This window comes from Scardinius erythrophthalmus (assembly GCF_964197995.2).
Source record: "Scardinius erythrophthalmus genome assembly, chromosome: 15".
In the NCBI taxonomy this organism is placed as follows: domain Eukaryota; kingdom Metazoa; phylum Chordata; class Actinopteri; order Cypriniformes; family Leuciscidae; genus Scardinius; species Scardinius erythrophthalmus.
The window spans coordinates 33,679,428-33,698,359 of NC_138235.1; the positions used below are offsets into that span (position 1 = coordinate 33,679,428).

The 18,932-nt window shown below is 34.3% G+C and overlaps 1 protein-coding gene across 6 annotated transcripts; it reads left to right on the forward strand.

The window, feature by feature from the left end:
• Window positions 1-209: 209 nt before the first annotated feature.
• On the forward strand, window positions 210-16,913 carry bcas1 (brain enriched myelin associated protein 1). Of its 6 annotated transcripts, XM_081385919.1 has the most exons (13): window positions 401-462; window positions 1,299-1,356; window positions 1,580-1,655; window positions 2,618-2,949; window positions 6,947-7,105; window positions 7,949-8,008; window positions 9,418-9,453; window positions 9,853-10,041; window positions 10,771-10,809; window positions 11,855-11,974; window positions 12,078-12,161; window positions 13,737-13,946; window positions 14,744-16,913. In XM_081385919.1, exons 2-13 carry the CDS (start codon window positions 1,318-1,320, stop codon window positions 14,807-14,809), a joined length of 1,410 nt encoding a protein of 469 aa, XP_081242045.1. In that variant the 5' UTR covers window positions 401-462; window positions 1,299-1,317; the 3' UTR covers window positions 14,810-16,913. The 6 variants fall into 6 exon arrangements, with proteins under 6 accessions (XP_081242046.1, XP_081242045.1, XP_081242047.1 ...); XM_081385920.1 differs by lacking the exon at window positions 10,771-10,809 and having other exon boundaries at window positions 210-462; XM_081385917.1 differs by lacking the exon at window positions 401-462 and having other exon boundaries at window positions 1,245-1,356; window positions 9,859-10,041.
• The last annotated feature ends 2,019 nt before the right edge of the window (window positions 16,914-18,932 follow it).

The following is an 18,932-nucleotide window of genomic DNA, read 5'->3' on the forward strand; positions in this document are numbered from 1 at the left end:
CTCAAGCCCTGGATGATAGTCATACTGTGCAAATAAACTTTTGCATTATATCCTCTACACACATCCTGTTTGGGGACGACCACACCTACAAAACAGACTGATCTCAGTTCAGCTTGACACATTCTCTGGGTAACTTCTTTAAATGAGTGGATGATATTGTCTGATGTCTTATCCATTGACATGTGTGATAATCCTCTCACTTTTTTTAGGTGGAAAAGCTCATCGGTGAGAAACAAAAGGACATGATGCTGAGTTCATCATCAGTGCTAATAGGTTCACAGGCCATGTCTCATCCACAGTGTTTTAAGGTAATGAGTTTTGAGCCCCACCCTCTTTTAGGACAGGTATATGTGTACACACACAGGCTTGACAGATAGCAGACTGCTGGTGATTACTTTAATCGAGGTTTGGAAACTGTACACAGACTCTAATTGTCAGTTTGGGCCACAAGACTGTGGAAAGGTAAATACAAATATTTTCTGTATGTTTAACTGTGTTTTAAGCTATTTAATAATTAGGAAGTATTATTTGATATTTAGTTATCATCCTTTTTTGGGATTGAACCTACAACCTTCACAAAAACAAGTCAGAAGCTACTCCACCCTGCAGCGATCTAGGTTTCCTATTGCACTGCAATGAAACTAAAACGTTTTTTAGTCTTGTTTTCAAGTACATATATCTAAACATGTTTAAATCAAGATGCATTTACTTGAGAAGCAAAGTTACTCAAAATATAAAGTCTTGTTTTCTGAAAAATGAAGTGATTAATTTATGCTTGAAAAAATATCTGCCAATCGGGTAAGAAAAATAAACTTAATTTACTTAATTTTGATGGTAACACTTTATTTTAAGGTGGCGTAGTTAAACGGTACTATAAACAGTGCATACTTACTATAGTAATAACAGTAAATTATGCATAATTACAAGTAACTAACCCTAACTCTACAGTAAGTTCATGTAGTTAATTAATATTACTCAGTACTTATTTAAGTAAGTACAATGTAACGTCACCTTAAAATAAAGTGTTACCCTTTTTGTTTAGAATACAAGAATTCTTAGAATAAGAAATCTTATGTCATTTCGCTTCTTAAGCGCATTTTGATCTAGGAATGTTTAGATATTTGTACTGATAACAAGACAAAAACTCATTTCTTTGCAGTGTGGGATTTTTAGTCTACATCTGATTGAATTCAGCCCACGTTACAGACTTGGAACAATTATATTGTGGGTATTTTCCTCATATTAATATGCAATAACTATGTGCTTTGCATATTTTCAATGTCAATGCTCATAATCAGTTGCCGACTCGAAGCGAAGATGGGGAATGAGCAATCAACTGAGAAAAAACGGCAGAAGGTAAATTTAACTTTTGTGAGTAGTTGATATATAACATTGTTTTATTATATATTATCTTATCTTTTCAACATCAATATTTTATGTGAAATGTATATACAAGAAAAATGTATATTTAGGTGCTTTTCCAGCATTTGAAATACTCTTGAAAGCACCTCTACATATTTAATCCGAGGCACAATGGTTCAAACAAACATATCATGAAACTAAACAATGTCATTACCAGACAAATGCTGACAAAAAAGTGAAGAATGGAGAACTGAATGGACATGCAGTCCCGACTCCAGATGGAACTAAACTTGGTATGTATACGATATACTGCACATTTATTTCGCTAAACGTATCGGTTTAGTGACATTACTATGTTTCATTTATTAATATTAGTTGACTGCATTAGTTAACATGAACTAACAATGAACAATACTTTTACAGCATTTACTAATCTTAGTTAATGTCAATCTCAACATTTACTAATACGTTTTTTAAAATCAAAAGTTGTATCTGTTAACATTAGTTAATGCACATTTTTATAAGCTAACATAAACAAGGTTAACAAATGCTGTAAAAACGTATTGCTCATTGTTACAGTTCATGGTAACTAATGCATTAACTAATGTTAACAAATTAGACCCTATAAAGTGTTACCAATGTATCTCCCCGCATATTCTCTGAAAGTAAAGATCTGCAAGAGTAACTGCAAGCTAAACTTGCAGACATTTACATTGTTTGGATTAACTCAGCAAGTCAACCCACATTCGAGAACATGTCGCAAAGCTCTGTATAAACTTTGGGTGTTGTAGTCAGATGCATGGTGGATAGAGCAATGTTTATTTTGCGTTTTGTGTGCATTGCTAGTTTGTAGTTGCTAACACTTTCACAAAGCCTTTATAGAAGGGAAGTGCACTCACAAGTACATTTTCCAGACTTACTAGATGTGAGTGATATATATCCTATAGAATGCAGTAGATGCATGCATGCACGAGAGAACGCTTGTAGAAATAAGGCCAGAAACACTTTGCTCAAGTATGCAAACGCAGATGCATGTGTTGCACAGTCTTGTTGAATATGCTTGTGTAACTTTGGCGGGACTAGATAGAGTTACCTTGAAATGTCAGGACCATTAAACTAGATATAAATAAGACCTAAGCCATAAGAACTGGGTGTGTATTATGATGTATTATTAGTCAGATTGATAACTAAAGGCAGCATAGATACGTATCCTTGTGCATTGCATACATCATTTCTTTCATTTTCTTTTGCCTAGTGGCTAGCAAAGCAGCAGCAGTGGAGCAAAAGAGTGAAATCCCACCAGTGACCATCACAAATGAACCAAAGCCACCAAAAAAAGAGGAGGTAGACAGCTGTAAACTCAACGGACCCGCACACGTGGAAACAAAAAACCCTGAGCAAAAACCCACAGTCGCAAAAGATGCAGAACCACCCAAAACAGTCCCAAAGCCCAGTGAAGATGAGGTGACCAACTTCTTTGGTAAAATGTTTAAAAAGAAGAGTGAACCTGTGAAACCTGCATTAGAATGCAACGATTCAGTTGACGCCCCGGTCACAGCGGTGGATCTGAAAATTGACTTGCAGCCTGTAAGTAGAAGTTGCAACGTTGTTCATTTATTATTTTACTAATTCTGTATAATTTCTCCTTTACATTTTCCCAGCCACTTGATTTCTCAGGTAGCACCGTCCACAGTGAAAACATGGTTGTATTTTAAACATAAAATATTAATGGTTCTCTATGATTTGTCACATCGCACAGCATTTTTGCTATTAATTTGGACAGAAAAATTATTTGGGTCACACTTTAGTTTAGGGTCCAATTCTCACTATTAACTAACTATAACTACGATAATAGTTAGTAAGGTAGATGTTAAGTTTAGGTATTGGGTAGGATTGATGGATGTAGTATATGGTCATGCAGAATAAGGCATTAATATGTTTTATAAGTACTAATAAATAGCCTAGTAATATCCTAGTAATATGCACTGTAAAAAAATATTGCTGATTTAAATATTGCTGATTTAAAATTTAAAAGTTGATTTGAAAAGAATAAAAGTTGTGATAACAAATCATGAAAATAAGTTTTTACAGTTGGACCCTAAACTAAAGTGTTACCATTATTTGACATCGGAAAATATAGTATGTAGGATGTAAAAAAAAAAAGAAGCGGATTAATTTTTTTTTTTTTTTTTTTTCATGATTCATCATAAAACAAAGAATGATTTAATCATTAGAACACGTGTTGCTTGCTACACTCTAAAAAATGCTGTGTTGTTTCAACCCATGTTTGGGTAAAATATGGACAAACCCAACCATTGGGTTTAAAATTTTCATTTTAAAATTCAAACCAACAGTTGGATTTGTCTATAGATGACCCAAACATGGGTTGAAACAACACAGCATTTTTTCAGAGTGTATTAAACATTTTATTTTTAATTGTATAAAAATTGTGCTTTAGGTCATGGTTATTTTTGGATGGATACCTGAATTGTTCTGCCCAGCATTTACCAGGGAACAACTAATCCTCATAAAATCGCAAAAACCTAGTGCATTTTGATTCACATTTACCAATTTCTCGTTTCATAAGGATAAAGTCTTCATTAATTCAGACCAAAAGGAGATTCTTGAGGAAGTTGCAGAGAAGCTCAAATTGCAATTGGTCAATGCTATTTCCGCGCAACCCAAAAGCCCAAGCTCATTGACAAAGAACATCTCAATGGAGTCATCAAGCACGAATGCTGAAGACGTGACATGCAAGGAGGTCCTACCAGATCTGCACACTAAACAAGAACCAGTAGCTGTTGCTGAAGAACCACTAAGTGAAGAGCCAGTTACAAGAAAAGCCAGTGAGATACATGTAGGACATCTGAAATCTGAAGAACCACCAACGGCTGATGCTAAGGTTCCAGAAGATGAAGAACCTAAGACTGTGGATGCTGAACAGGCCTTGTTAGAAGACAAGGAACTTCTTCAAATTGTTGAAAGCATAATATCAGATGAAAAGGAACAATTAGCTTGCGAGAACATCCCAATGTGTGAAGCTACCAAACATCTGATTGATGAACCTATTTCCAAAAAACTGATGAAAGTAGCCGATGAAGCTGATGGTTTTATTGCACAAAGTATGTCTTCAGTTGTAAATTTAGCAGTTGAGGTATTGTCTCCTGTTGAGGAACCAGTCATTGGAACTGAGGAGCCATTGTTAGTTACTGAAGAAATTGCGGATATTGTTGAGGAAATCTTGCAGATTACTCAGGAACAAGAAACAGTGAGCCAATCAGAAGAACTTATAAAGCACGATTTTAAGGAGGCATTGGCCGTTGCAGAGGAACCATTAACAACATCTGTGGAACCAGCGCTGGTTGCTGAAGAAGAAATCTCCCCTGATTCTTTCGAATTCATCTTAGCTGCTAACTCAAAGGCATCTGCAGATGAGGAGAGTTGGGTGATTATTGAGGAACCATCTCGACCCCTGAACGTCTCTGTCCATAGTGGACGTTCAGAAGAACCTGCGCTCAAAAGTAAATGTTATTCAGCAGAATATACTCAAATTCTTTCCCAACTCAAGTCCATTTGCACTAAGGCTTTAGAAGATTCTTCCTATAAGCCGCTCAGTGTAGATGTATGTGCTGATGAAAGCATTATTCACATCACAATTGAGGTTTGCCCGGATGAGTTCACGTGTCTGAATAAGGTCAGTTACGACAAAGAATGTTCTTTCAACGAGAAAGGCACTGCATGGACAAACTCACCGCATGCGATTCTTGTGATGCTTGTCATCGATTAACACAAAATTAACTACCAGAATGTGTCGTCGAAACTTACTACATAAAAAAAAAAAAAAAAAACACTTAAAAGGTTGTTAGCATGTGTCTATATAAACTACCAATCATAATTTTAAAATAATCATGATTTTTTTTTGGGAATGTTTATAAAAGTCTCATGCTCACCAAGGCTGCGTTTATTTGATTTAAAAATACAATAAAATTGTGAAATATATTTTTGCAGTTTTAAAATGTACTTTTTTCCAGAATCATCATGATCAGAGTCACTCTAATATGCTGATTTGCTGCTCAATTATAACTGGTGCTCAGTTATTAATAATGGTTCTTAAATGTGACCCTGGACCACAAAACCAGTCACATGGGTAAATTTTTTTAAATTGAGATTTATATATCATCTGAACGCTGAATAAATATGATGTATCCATTGATGTATGGTTTGTTAGGATAGGACAATATTTAGCCGAGATACAACTATTTGAAAATCTGGAATCTGAGGGTGCAAAAAAATCGAAACATTGAGAAAATCGCCTTTAAAGTTGTCCATTTATGTTTGCGAATGTGCTGCATTCACTCACAAAAATAAATGTTTTATATTTATTTATGGTAGGAAGTTTACAAAATATCTTCATGGAACATGATCTTTACTTAATATCCTGATGATTTTTGGCATAAAAGAAAAATAATATAAGATAATTTTGACCCATACAATGTATTGTTGGCTATTGCCACAAATATACCCATGTGACTTATGTGACTGGTTTTGTGATCCAGGGTCACATATTATCAATGTTGAAAATAGTTTTTGCTGCTTAATATTTATGTGGAAACCGTGAGCATATTAGAATGATTTCTGAAGGATCATGTGACACTTAAAACATTTACTTTAAATTTGTAATAATGCAATCCACAATATTACTGTTTTTACTGTATTTTTTATCAAAATAACTGTGAGCATAAGAGACTTATTTCAAAAACACAAAACAAAACTCGCATGAAAGAGTCACATGATCCTTCAAAAATCATTTTAATATGCTCACGTTTTCCACAAAAGTATTAAGCATTGATAATAATAATAAGAGCCATTATTAATAACTGAACCCCAATAATAATTGAGCAGCAAATCAGCATATTAGAATGATTTCTGAAGGATCATGTACCTCTGATTATGATGATGCTGAAAATTCAGCTTTGCATCAGAGGAAAAAGTGACATTTTAAAATTAACATATTAAATATTACCATTTTACTATATTTTTGATCAAATACATGCAGCCGTGGTGAGCAGATGAGACTTATTTCAGAAACATCCCAAAAAAAATCGTAATTATAAAAAAAAAAATTTGATCGGTAGTGTAACTGTCTCAGACATAGTAAGTCTTTGTTTTGTCTTTTTCTTGTGTGGTTTCCATTTGCATGAAATTCAAATAACATCTAGTAACTAATAAAGACCTACTATAACTGTACACCAGTCACCATGTGTAGTTTTATCTGTGATATGTTCAACATTTAGTTCTCTAAAAGTGATTGTCTGTAAAATATAACAAGCCAAACACATACTATAATTTAAACATGATACATTTCACTGTAATATAAAGCTCGCAGACTTTAAGTCCAGCACATTTCTGAATATCAATGAGTGAGGGGGGGAAACAGGCGTTAATAATAGGATGATTGTTGCTGCTGACTCGAGTAGGCAGAGGCATGGATGGAATTGTGCCCCTATTTCAATGCATCTATTGCACATCAGCTGTAAGGGTTGTAACACATTTCCAAGGGCTAATTCTCTGGATTTGTCTATAGGATCCAGTGGACATAAAGACCAGCACACAGCCTGAGCCAGAGCCGGAGCCGGAGGGTGAAACTCTCGAACCCAGTCCTGTGGAAGTCACAGAAGAAAACAATCCGCCAGAGGACATTAAAGCAGCAGAAAAGTCAGTTATGAACTTTTTCAAAACATTTGTAAGTACACATTTTAATTGCTTGAATTATTTTGCTTATGCTTTAATTATATAAAGTTTCGAAGTCTCTTTCAAATGACATTTACATGTATGCATTCAACAGATGCTTTTATCCAAAAGGGGTTTCAGTGCATTCAAGAGATTTTTTTTATTTTTTGGGGAGGGAATTGAACTCATGACCCTGGTGTTTCAAGTGCATTGTTCTTTCAATTTAAGGAATATTACTGAGAAATATGAGTGTGCAGTGTTTATATAATATAACTTAGAGAGAAGAACAGGAAGGTGTGTATTTCTGTATAACTGACTGCTATGCAACAATCTATACTTGCTGTACTAGACTACAATGATGCATTTTTACTCCATCATTGTGGTATGTGTTACACTGCATCTTTAATCTGTTCAACTATCCTTGGCACTCTTCTAAATCAAGCCTTTGGACATGTCAGACTGTGTCAGCCTTTTGTTTGCTGTATAATGTGAGCTCACAAGGGAGGCCTGTGCGTTTGGAGTTGTGATAAAGCACGGGTAGGCCTACGCCATCTCCAGAGGACAAAGGCTGACTCAATATGAGAAGCATGTTCAGAACGGTCCCTGCCAGGGAGCTCTTTGTGCGCCCGTGGCAAAGCGAGCCCGTCTAAACCGCGTCTGAGTTTGACAGACAGGCATTATCCTTGCAAACGATACATTTTTGATATCTCATCTTCATCTCCATGCAGATGAGTAGGCCCGTCCTTCCGACATGGAGTACCTGAAGGAGCAATATATGCTGAAACATGCCACTCTGACGCTTTTCCACAGTCACTCTAATGTTTCCTTGTCTCCATTCTCTTTTCTGCATTCGAAGGTCACTCCGACCAAAACAAGCAAAGAAGCCAAAGCCACTCCTGATGCTTCAAAAGAACAGGTAATAAAACCCTGACTGTCACAACACTACTCATTCATATTCATGAGATTATTTTAGATTTAATGAGGTCAAATCGATTAATCGCGATTAATCGCATCTAACATAAAAGTTTGTGTTTATAATACGTGCGTGTACATATCTATCCATCCATCCATCATCCATCCATCAGTCCATCAGTCCATCCATCTGTCCATCCATCCATCCATCCATCCATCCATCCATCCATCCATCCATCCATCCATCCATCCATCCATCTATCTATCTATCTATCTATCTATCTATCTATCTATCTATCTATCTATCTATCTATCTATCTATCTATCTATCTATCTATCTATCTATCTATCTATCTATCTATCTATCTATCTATCTATCTATCTATCTATCTATCTATCTATCTATCTATCTATCATCTTTATATGTATATATATATATATACTGTATGTATCTATCTATGTATCTATCTATCTATCTATCGATGTATTTATCTATCTATCGATGTGTCTATCTATATATGTATCCATATAATATATAAATATATATGTGTGAGTATATGTATAAACACACACACACACACACACACACACACACACACACACACACACGTACACACACACACACACACGTACACACACACACACACACACACACACACACACACACACACACACACACACACACACACACACACACACACACACACAGGTCCCCACTGTGACACGAGTCACCATGAGTCTGTGTGCATTCAGGTTGAAGCCCCCACCGGAATAGAAAAACATGTACACACACACACACACACACACACACACACATACACACGCGCACACACGCGCGCGCACGCACACATTATATAAACACACACATTATATAAACACAAACGTTTATGTTAGATGCAATTAATCGTGATTAATCCATTTGAAAGTTCTAATTATATTATATTATATTATATTATATTATATTATATTATATTATATTATATTATATTATATTATATTATATTATATTATATTATATTATATTATATTATATTATATTATGAATAATATTAATATAAAATAATATTCACTTATTTATGTAGTTGTTGTTCCAATCTGGCAATCTACAGTATCAGTATACTTTCTGTAAGGTTTTTATTTCTGCATAAGATTGTTTTCAGTTATTATTGCAGAGCTGAACATTTTTAAATTAATACCCTAAATTTTGTTTATAAATGTATTTGTTAATAAATAAATAAATAAATATGTATACATAAATTAATTCTTCTTTTTATTTTTAGTTATTTATACATGAATACATTTATAAATATATAAATCAGCAAGCTTAGATTACTTTGCAAAAAACTGATGTATGATTATTGTCCTAAATGCAGGTGATGCTTGATATTTATTGTCCTAATATTTGTTCCTCAGTCACAGAAAGAGACTCCACCAGCACCGTCAACAAATGTGAGCCATATAATATTATCAGCATTATAACATTATGAATGTAAATGTGAGCCTTATAATATTTCACCATTTTGTACTATTATTATAATCATTTTTTTAATGAGCTATACAATTACACGACACGAAAATACTTGGTTTTGAAAATGAAGCATGATAGATAGATAGATAGATAGATAGATAGATAGATAGATAGATAGATAGATAGATAGATAGATAGATAGATAGATAGATAGATAGATAGATAGATAGATAGATAGATAGATAGATAGATAGATAGATAGATAGATAGATAGATAGATAACGGATGAATGGATGAATGGTTGAATGGATGAATGAATGGAAATGTTTACCATCTGCTGTTTTGTGCTTGAAATAAAACCAATTGCACTCTTTTGTAAGGTACAGGAAACACCCAAGGCACCTCCTCCTCCCCCAGCTCCACCTAAGATGGAGAGTAAAGCAGAGCCGGTGGTAAAGAAAGAGGAAACGTCTGCAACAAAAGCAGCGGGAGCAGCTGCAACAAAAGCAGAGGGCTCTGCCAAGACCAAAACTAAAGACAGTTCATTCAGCAAACTCTTCCGTCCAAAGGTAAGCCCAAACTGGCAGGAGCACATGTAGGTGACAATAAACAATAAATAAAGTTTTTCTGTTTTGCTTCTGGGGTGAGTCTTAGACTCTTATTATACTTTAAATATAGCTCATGTGGCACACCATAACTGAGTAATGTGAATTTGAGGTGTTGCTAGGCAAGGTGGTGTCAAAAGTTCAGGCGGCGACCACCAGTGGAGCCAGTGCTAAGACATCAAGAGTGGTAAATCATAACAAGAATAGGCTATTCTGATATTAACAGAACTGACCTCATTTGTTTATTATAACTCAAGACATGCAAATTAATCCAAGGAGCTACTATTATTTTGCCCTTTGTGTGAGAGAGAGCTATAATATGTAATATTCAAAGGTATAAAATACGTTTAAAATGTTTTCACACATAGGCATAATACATTATGCCATTCAATTAGCGGAAAACTCATTGAAAATAATGAACGAGTCAGTGAACGTCCATTATGGTGACATCATGTTGACAGCAGCCATTACCTCATGTCACAACAGTCGGCCAACTAAACCATGTGCTTTGGGTTCCACTGCTCTCCATTCTTCATACTTACATCAGATTTATTCAGCGACTTGAGGCTCATGTAAAGGCTTTCTATAACCAGCGACTCAGTATTTGTCCTTGCTAGAATAAACGGGCAGTGTAAAGTGCCTTGGGAATTGTAGATAACTGCAAAATTAATGCTAATATTTGCTTGCCTGCAGCCTGTTGTGGTTGAAGAGAAAAAGCCGGTTGAGGTACAGGTAAATACAGCATGGTGGTGGGACTGTCTTCCTAAATAAAATCAGTCATCTACTATTTACGTACTTACATTTACATGCTTGGCACTTTCTGTAAACAGGGTATAAAACGGTGTCGCATTACTACTGTCATGTTCTTCTGAGAGAGAATACATTACATGTTAGTATTATTAAACCTAGTATTATTATGTTAACCTGCTTCCAACTTTCAAAATGAAAAGTGGCAAAGTTTTTTCTTTAGTTTATGGGAAATATAAGTTTATCAATATCTATAAACCAACATTTGGTCTGAAATCTTGGAATTTTATTTAGGTTTATATATATATATATATATATATATATATATATATATATATATATATATATATATATATGAAGAGTTCAGATGCAAAAGCCTCTAAGTGCCATCTGAAATTTTCTTCTAGAATGATAATTTTTATCAGGCTTGTATATTTAAGTTCAGTAATTTCACTTAAATTGCAATGAAAATTACCTATGAATTGTCATTTAAGTGAAATTACTGAACTTAAATATATGAGCTTTATAAAAATTATCATTCTAGAAGAAAATTTCAGATGGCACTTAGAGGCTTTTGCATCTGAACTCTTCATATATATATATATATATATATATATATATATATATATATATATATATATATATATATATATATATATATATATATATATATATATATATATATAATTCCAAGATTATATATATTATTATATAAATATATTTTATTTAATTCTCAAATATTTTAAATGAAGTCTGCACCCATGTTAACAAAACTTAGGACATGTCTGCATACATTATAAAGAATTTAAACATTTCTTGACTGTTTTATACCCACATTTTGGAAAGTGCCTCAAGAAAACGAGGCTCAGACGTATAAATGCAGCAGTCAGTAGTTAAGCTAGATGTTGTCTGTTTTAACCTCTCCACTGATGATTCACACAATCAATTGACCACCTTCTTGAATCCTAACACTGTTCTTTCATTGCTGTTATAAAAATACTCTTTTTCTGCTGTTCCTCTGAAACACCAGGTAGACGCATCTAAGAGCAGCACCCTTGAGGCTTCTGCCAAACCTGAAGAACCTCCAGCGCCAAAACCAGAAGAAAAGAAACCAGAGAAAAAATCCGCTTTTGGAATGTTCAAACCCAAGGTAAACTCCAGATGAATTAAAGTCCAGGTGCAGGTGTGAGTGTATCAGATTGTGTTTCTGCATTGGAGCACTGCATGCAATAACAGGTCTGTGTGAATTCGAGGTACTGCTAGGCCAAGTGAGCACTAGGATCCAGGCAGCCGCGTCCAGCGCTGCCGCCAGCATCTCCCTCATGTCTGCTAAATCGGTAAATGGCACGATACGGTGGCCATTCTTGCATTAACCAAACTGATTGATTTTGTTGCATTGCTCAACCGTCTGACATGTGTTTATGTCGTCTGTGTCTGTTCCCTGGCACTACAAGTTAAATTTTTACAGGGGGGAAAACACATGCATATAAAGGCCGTTCACACCAAGAGCGATAACTAACTATAACGATACCTATATTAGTGTCCACTCCAGCGGACGCTGCAGTTTATGTTGTCTGATGCTTTAAATGTGCGAGCTCTAAAAGCAGGAAGGATTCTGATTGGCTGTCAATGTCATTTATCGAGTGATTCAAACAATATCATTTCTCTCTGTCGTTATTCTTGTGGTGGGAACTCTGCAATTATTTTATATTTAGAATGATTTTTATAGTTACATCTTTGTTGTTATTGTTATAATTATCGTCTTTGGTGAGAACAGGCCTTTAGTAGCACAGTTATTAATCAAGTTAATATTTAAGCAATGTAATGCATCCTGTATAGACTGTTTTCTGAGTAATTCATTTCTACTAAAATGATTTACTCTCATATGATCTTTCTTTTTTTGTTTCTGTCTGATAGTGTAATTGAAGTATAGATATGTATTGCTGTTTAATCATCAAATATTTTTTTTTTTGTATTTCACTTATTTGCATTAGCCTTAGACTTCCTTAATATATTAATAATATTTTATTTTTTAGTATAGTTAATATTATATATGTATATTAAGTATATTTAAGTATTAAACATATCTAAATAATTACATGATTAAACATTTTGTTTTATAATATATATAACATAATCTATTTTATATTTTTTTATATAGAATATAAGTGTATTAATAAATGTTTGGGGTGGTAATTTTGTTTTTTAGAATGAGAAGCCTCTCGTTCTCATCAAAACTGTATTCATTTGATCAGAAATACAGCAAAAAAAGTAATATTGTAAAATATTATTACAATTTAAAAGAACTTAAATCATTCTAAAATGCTGATTTGATGCTCAAGAAACATTTCTTGGTAACACTTTACAATAAGGTTTCATTTGTTATTAGTTAACTACATTAGTAAACATAAACTAACGCTGAAAAATACTTGTAAAGCATTTATTAATAATAGTTAATGTTAATTTCAACAGTTACTAATACATTATTAAAATCAAAAGTTGTATCTGTTAATATTATTTAACGGACCTGCGCTAGCATTGAACAGTTGCATTTGTATTAACTTACATTTAATAAAGATTAATAAATACTGTAACAAATGTATTGTTATTTAATATTAGTTAATGCATTAACTAACGTTAACTAATGGGACCTTATTGTAAAGTGTTCCCCATTTCTCATTATTATCAATGTTGAAAACAGTTGTGCTGCTTCATGTAATTGTAATAAAGTTCAAAAGAACAGCATTTACTTGAAATAGAAATCATTTGTAACATTATAAATGTCTTTGCTGTCACTTTTGATCAATAAACAAAAATATTAATAATTGACCCCAAACTATTGAGCAAGAGTGTACAAAATCTAAATGATAATGTGCATCTCATTAACCACCATTCATTTATATCAACTCAAGGCACCAGAGGCCAAGAAGGAGACTCCAGCTCCTCCTTCTGTGGCAGAAGCTGCTCCGGTCGTGAAGGCCAAGGAGGAGCCCAAACCTGCCGTCCCAGCACCACAAACGGCCCCGGACAACAAATCCATCGCAAGCACAGATAACTCCTCGCCCAACATGCCTCGAAAGCTGGAGAAGAGGAATTCCCTCCAGCTGTTCTTCAAAAACCTGGTTAAGTAAAAAGAGCTAGGGAGTTGACCGAGGACAAATGCGTCTATCTAGTTTAACTGATCCGTTGCATGTAGTTCGCCAGTTAAATGCTGGGAAGTGTTGTGTAATTCTGTCCGACGTCTAACCATCCTGATTATTTTGGTATCGTTTGCTGGCTGTTAATCTTAAAAACATAAACAAGAATCAACTTTCACAGTGTATGACCACTAGATGGCCTCAATTACCAACATATAGATGAATCAATTCCACATAAATATGAACTCGTATTTGTATTGCGCTTTAATACATGCTAATTAAAATGTTTATATATTTTTAAATATCACTAGATTAAATTGGGAACAAAACATTTGCATACGATATTTTATAATTGCATGAAATCTAATAATATTGCATGAAAGCTCATAATCTAAATGTGTTATTCTAATCTTAGTTGCAATATTAGTTTTTTTAGCCTCTCCATTAATTGTTTCTCAAGACAATTATTATTCACGGTTATAGGCGGTTTCAAATGGGATGATCCCTGCGTGTCAATTATCTCAGACAAAAGTGTGATGACAACTAAATAATCCCGGCATACACCGATAATAAAGCGTATCATTTCACCATTGACTGTAACTAAAAGAGGCGTGTTGGAGCAAGATCCACTGTTGATGCTTTAGCAAAATAAAACAGCAGTTGTCAGACAGGTTACGAGGGGTTTTGCTTCAGGCGCCATTACGGACGAGCAGGAACAAACAAAGACTTCCTTGCTAAGTTAGGATCACTAATGTTGCGTTATGCGTTGGTGTGTCTCACAGGGCCAAAAACGCCAGTCTGATGCCGGAGTGCAAACGGACCCTGTGGCACCTGAGAAGTCCAAATAAAGCCCCGTCTTTGTTTTGATCGCTCATCTTTGTCGAAACCATTTGCCACCATGTATGCATATTTACTAGGCCCCAGTTTTGTTTATTTGGTTATGATGTTTACTCGAAATTTGAAATTATGCCATGAAACATGGCTGAATCCCCATGCATTTAGTGAGAGCGGAAGTAAGTGATATTCCCTGTTAAGCAAGTGCTACATGTGTTTTTGACTGGAGGGAGGAACTTCTATTGTTTTCCCACAGAAAGACGTGTCAGAGTTGCCTGATGTGGCATTAGATGGAAAAGTGAAAGTGAAGATGTAATCCTACTTTTCTTTATTTTCTGTGCATGTTAAAAATGTAACGGTATGTAAAAAATGTTAACTAACACTACTCATCTTACGTTGCATTGCGCAGTAAAAATTCAAAGCAAACATGCGAGTTTGCACATGAAAAGTATTTATTTCTGTAATCATACACTATCTGATTGTAAAAACAACGACCCGTCGTCTGCTTAATTCAATCAGCGTTCTCACTGAAACCTACAATGAATTAAACTGCAAAACTTCTGAATCGCTTTAGGCCTTGTCCCAAATGGCACACTTCATATGCACTTACGGTCTAGTGGACTTACAACTGTCTGCATCCCACAGTCCTACAAAAACCACGCCACTACAAGTTACGCCTCCTGCAAAGAAACAAGCGTGAAGGTCTTGGACTGAAACGATCTTTTCAAGTACATTTATTTTATGTTTATGTATGAAATGTTTGTAAGGCCGACTTATACTGCTTTATTTAAAGGGATAGTTCACCCAAAAATTTAAATTCTATCATAACTTACTCGCCCTCAAGTTGTTCCAAACCTGTATGAGTTTCTTTCTGCTGCTGAACACAAAAGAAGATATTTTGAAGAATGTTGATGGACCCCATTGACTTCAATATTATTATTTTTTCTCATACTATGGAAGTCAATGGGGTCCATCAACTGTTTGATCACCGACATTCTTCAAAATATCTTCTTTTGTGTTCAACAGAGGAAAGATATTCATACACGTTTGGAACAACTTGAGGGTGAAAAATGATGACAGAAGTTTCATTTTTGGGTGAACTATCCCTTTAAGTATGAAATATCAGCTATTAGAAAAGCATATAGCATAAAAGACCTATGGTAATTATAACAAAAAATCTACCCTCAACCCCTTCAATCAAATCAAAATTTACTATAGAGTTTCAGAATTAAAATACTTTAAAACGGTTACTATCGCCACACTAGGAAAGTGAAGTTGAAGAAGAGGGAGGTGCTAATTGGCTGTTCCATTTTAGGGGGCGTAACTTGTAGTAGGGGCGTGGTTTGTAGTACCGGATGCAGTCGGACACACTTGCAGGCGTGCGCGTGTCTGTTAAATCCCGGTTTGTCATTCTCGGTGTCAGAAGGATGCTTGCGAGCGCCCCCTTTGCAGTCGATATGTACCCTCCATGCGTACTTTTACGGACAAGCGAGCTCCCGCGTTACGTCACGACTGTGAGGAAGGTGCAATTTGGGACGGGGCCCTAATAGTTCCATAGAAATCAAAATTATTTATTTAACCAAATATCAATATCAACATTAGAACATTATATATTACATATTAGTTTTTTTTGTTAGACCCGGTTTAAAATTTTTTTTTTTTTTGTCATTTCAACTTTAAATACCTAACAGATTGTTTAATAATTATAACATACTAAACCAAATTTCAAGTAATTTTTTTTTTTTTTTTGCTTGGCCGTCCAGTTCTGAGCAGGAGAGACTAAAAGAAAATAAAGCTATTTACATGTTCTTTCATGTTTTTTTTTCTTCCTTTTTTCTGATATTTTCTTATTTTGTGATATTTCACATCACTTGCTATTAGAACATTATATAATTATGTTATACAATGATGCAATATACAATGTACATCCAGATCTCTGATGCAGTCACATGTGTTTTATGATTTTCTTCCTAATTTTCTCTACATGTGTTAAGAGCAGATGGGCCTATAATTCAGAATTCAGATTATATCCATGAATCTTAGACATTCTGTATTTCCTCTGTTGCATTTATATCTATTTAACCGATTTATAAAAATAAAAAAATTATTTCTCTCCTCTGTAAACTGACTCATTCTGTATTTAAACAAAGAAGGAATATATATTAAAAATATTAAATTTTCTGAACAAATGTTTGGCATACTGCAAAAAAAAAAAAAAAAAAAAATTCTAACTCAGTATTTTATTTTCTCGTTTTCCAGTACAAATATGTAAACATTCTTGAATCAAGACACGTTTACTTGAGAAGTAAAATTATGTAAGATAACAAATCTTGTTTTTTTTTTATTCTCAATGTCTTGATTTTTATTTGATCTGGTTTATAATTCATGGGTTAAATCTGTCTTTTTTATGCATTGTTGTCTACTTGTGTCTTTGTCTGTATTTTATCTAATCGTTATTAATTTTGTCCAGGACATTGGTTAATGGCAGTTGTTTTTAATTGTGCTTTATAGATACATTGAAATTGAAATTGCTTTCTGGAAAAATCATGAAAATTAAATGACTAAAAATATATAAAATAATAAACTTAATTTAAAGAGAAAACCAGTTTTTCTTACGCCATTGGCAGACATTTGTTCTTGTATTAAGTGTAAAGAAACTTTTTTTTTTTTTAAACAAGACAAGTCATTTTGCTTCTCAAGTATCTTGATTTAAAAATGCTTATTTGTACTGAAAAACATGAGAAAAATACAGAAGAAGAAACTCTTTTTGTAAAACTTGCCACCACTTGTTGTGGCTGGTTGCCAGGCTTTTGCTATGCAAATGATATGTGGTTCCTAGGGTGCTTGTTTCAGTGGTTTAGGTGGCCCTAATCTCACCACGCACTCATGATAGATTATGATTTATGCTACAGCTAATGTCTTAATAGTTTACTTTAAAAATCTGACATTTCCCCTAGAGAGCTTTGGCAGTCCGTATCAGTACCGCCTGCAGGGCAACAGAAATTTGGAAAACAATTAACATGTGACAAAAGATGCATGGCATTCCCAGCTCTTCCTGTGAGTGCAGTGTGCGTTTTCCCATGCAGGCGCACTGTCCATGCAGCTGTGTGTGGGATCCTGGCCCGGGGGAGGGGGTTTGCTGGGAGGACCCCTGTCAGCACTGATGTGTGTCACAGCCGATACAGAGAGATTAGAGTATGGATCAGATTCCTAGACCCTCAGGGGGCCAAGATGTTCCCAGGCCATGTTACTGGAGAAAGATAACGCCACTCTTAATTCTCCCAATATAACTATTCTTGTTTTATCAAAGACAATCTGTATATTATACACATTTATATACACTTTTTAAATGTTTTTAAAAGAAGTCTCTTCACCAAGGCTGCATTGATTTGATTTAAAATACAGTAAAATTGTGAAACAGTATTAGAAATTAAAATAACTGTTTTAATATATTATAAAATGTCTATTCCTGTGATGCAAAGCTGAATTTTCAGCGTCATTACTCGTGTAATCCTACAGCGTGTAACATTGTAAATGTTTTTTCTGTCACCTTTGATCACCTACTTTTGATTAAATTAACATTAACTAAGATTGCACATTAGTTCACTTTAGCTGATGTACAGTAGTTAAGTAGTAGTAACAAGTGAAACCTTGTTGTAAAGTGTTACAACACACACACACACACTGGCTTTTCATGTTTTATTGGGACTTTCTATATAATGATTTTTATGCTGTACAAACTGTATATTCTATCACCTAACCTTAACCCTAAACACAGAAAACTTTCTTTTACTTTTACATTTTCAAAAAAAAAAAAAAAAAAAAAAATATGTATATATATGAAGAGTTCAGATGCAAAAGCCTCTAAGTGCCATCTGAAATTTTCTTCTAAAATGATCATTTTTATCAAGCTTGTATATTTAAGTTCAGTAATTTCACTTAAATGGTAATGCAAATTACCTATTAATTGTCATTTAAGTGAAATTACTGAACTTAAATATATAAAAATGATCATTCTAGAAGAAAATTTCAGATGGCACTTAGAGGCTTTTGCATCTGAACTCTTCATATATATATTTTCCTCATGGGGACCAAAATGTCCTCTTTGTGTATTATTCTCTCCCCCCCCCCCCCCCA

Coding starts and splice junctions, on each gene's coding strand:
- bcas1 (XM_081385916.1), top strand. CDS start 1,279: ATGTCAATGCTCATAATCAGTTGCCGACTCGAAGCGAAGATGGGGAAT. Junction 2,950..6,946: donor TGAAAATTGACTTGCAGCCT/GTAAGTAGAAGT, acceptor ATTTGTCTATAG/GATCCAGTGGACATAAAGAC. Junction 9,454..9,852: donor CACCAGCACCGTCAACAAAT/GTGAGCCATATA, acceptor CTCTTTTGTAAG/GTACAGGAAACACCCAAGGC.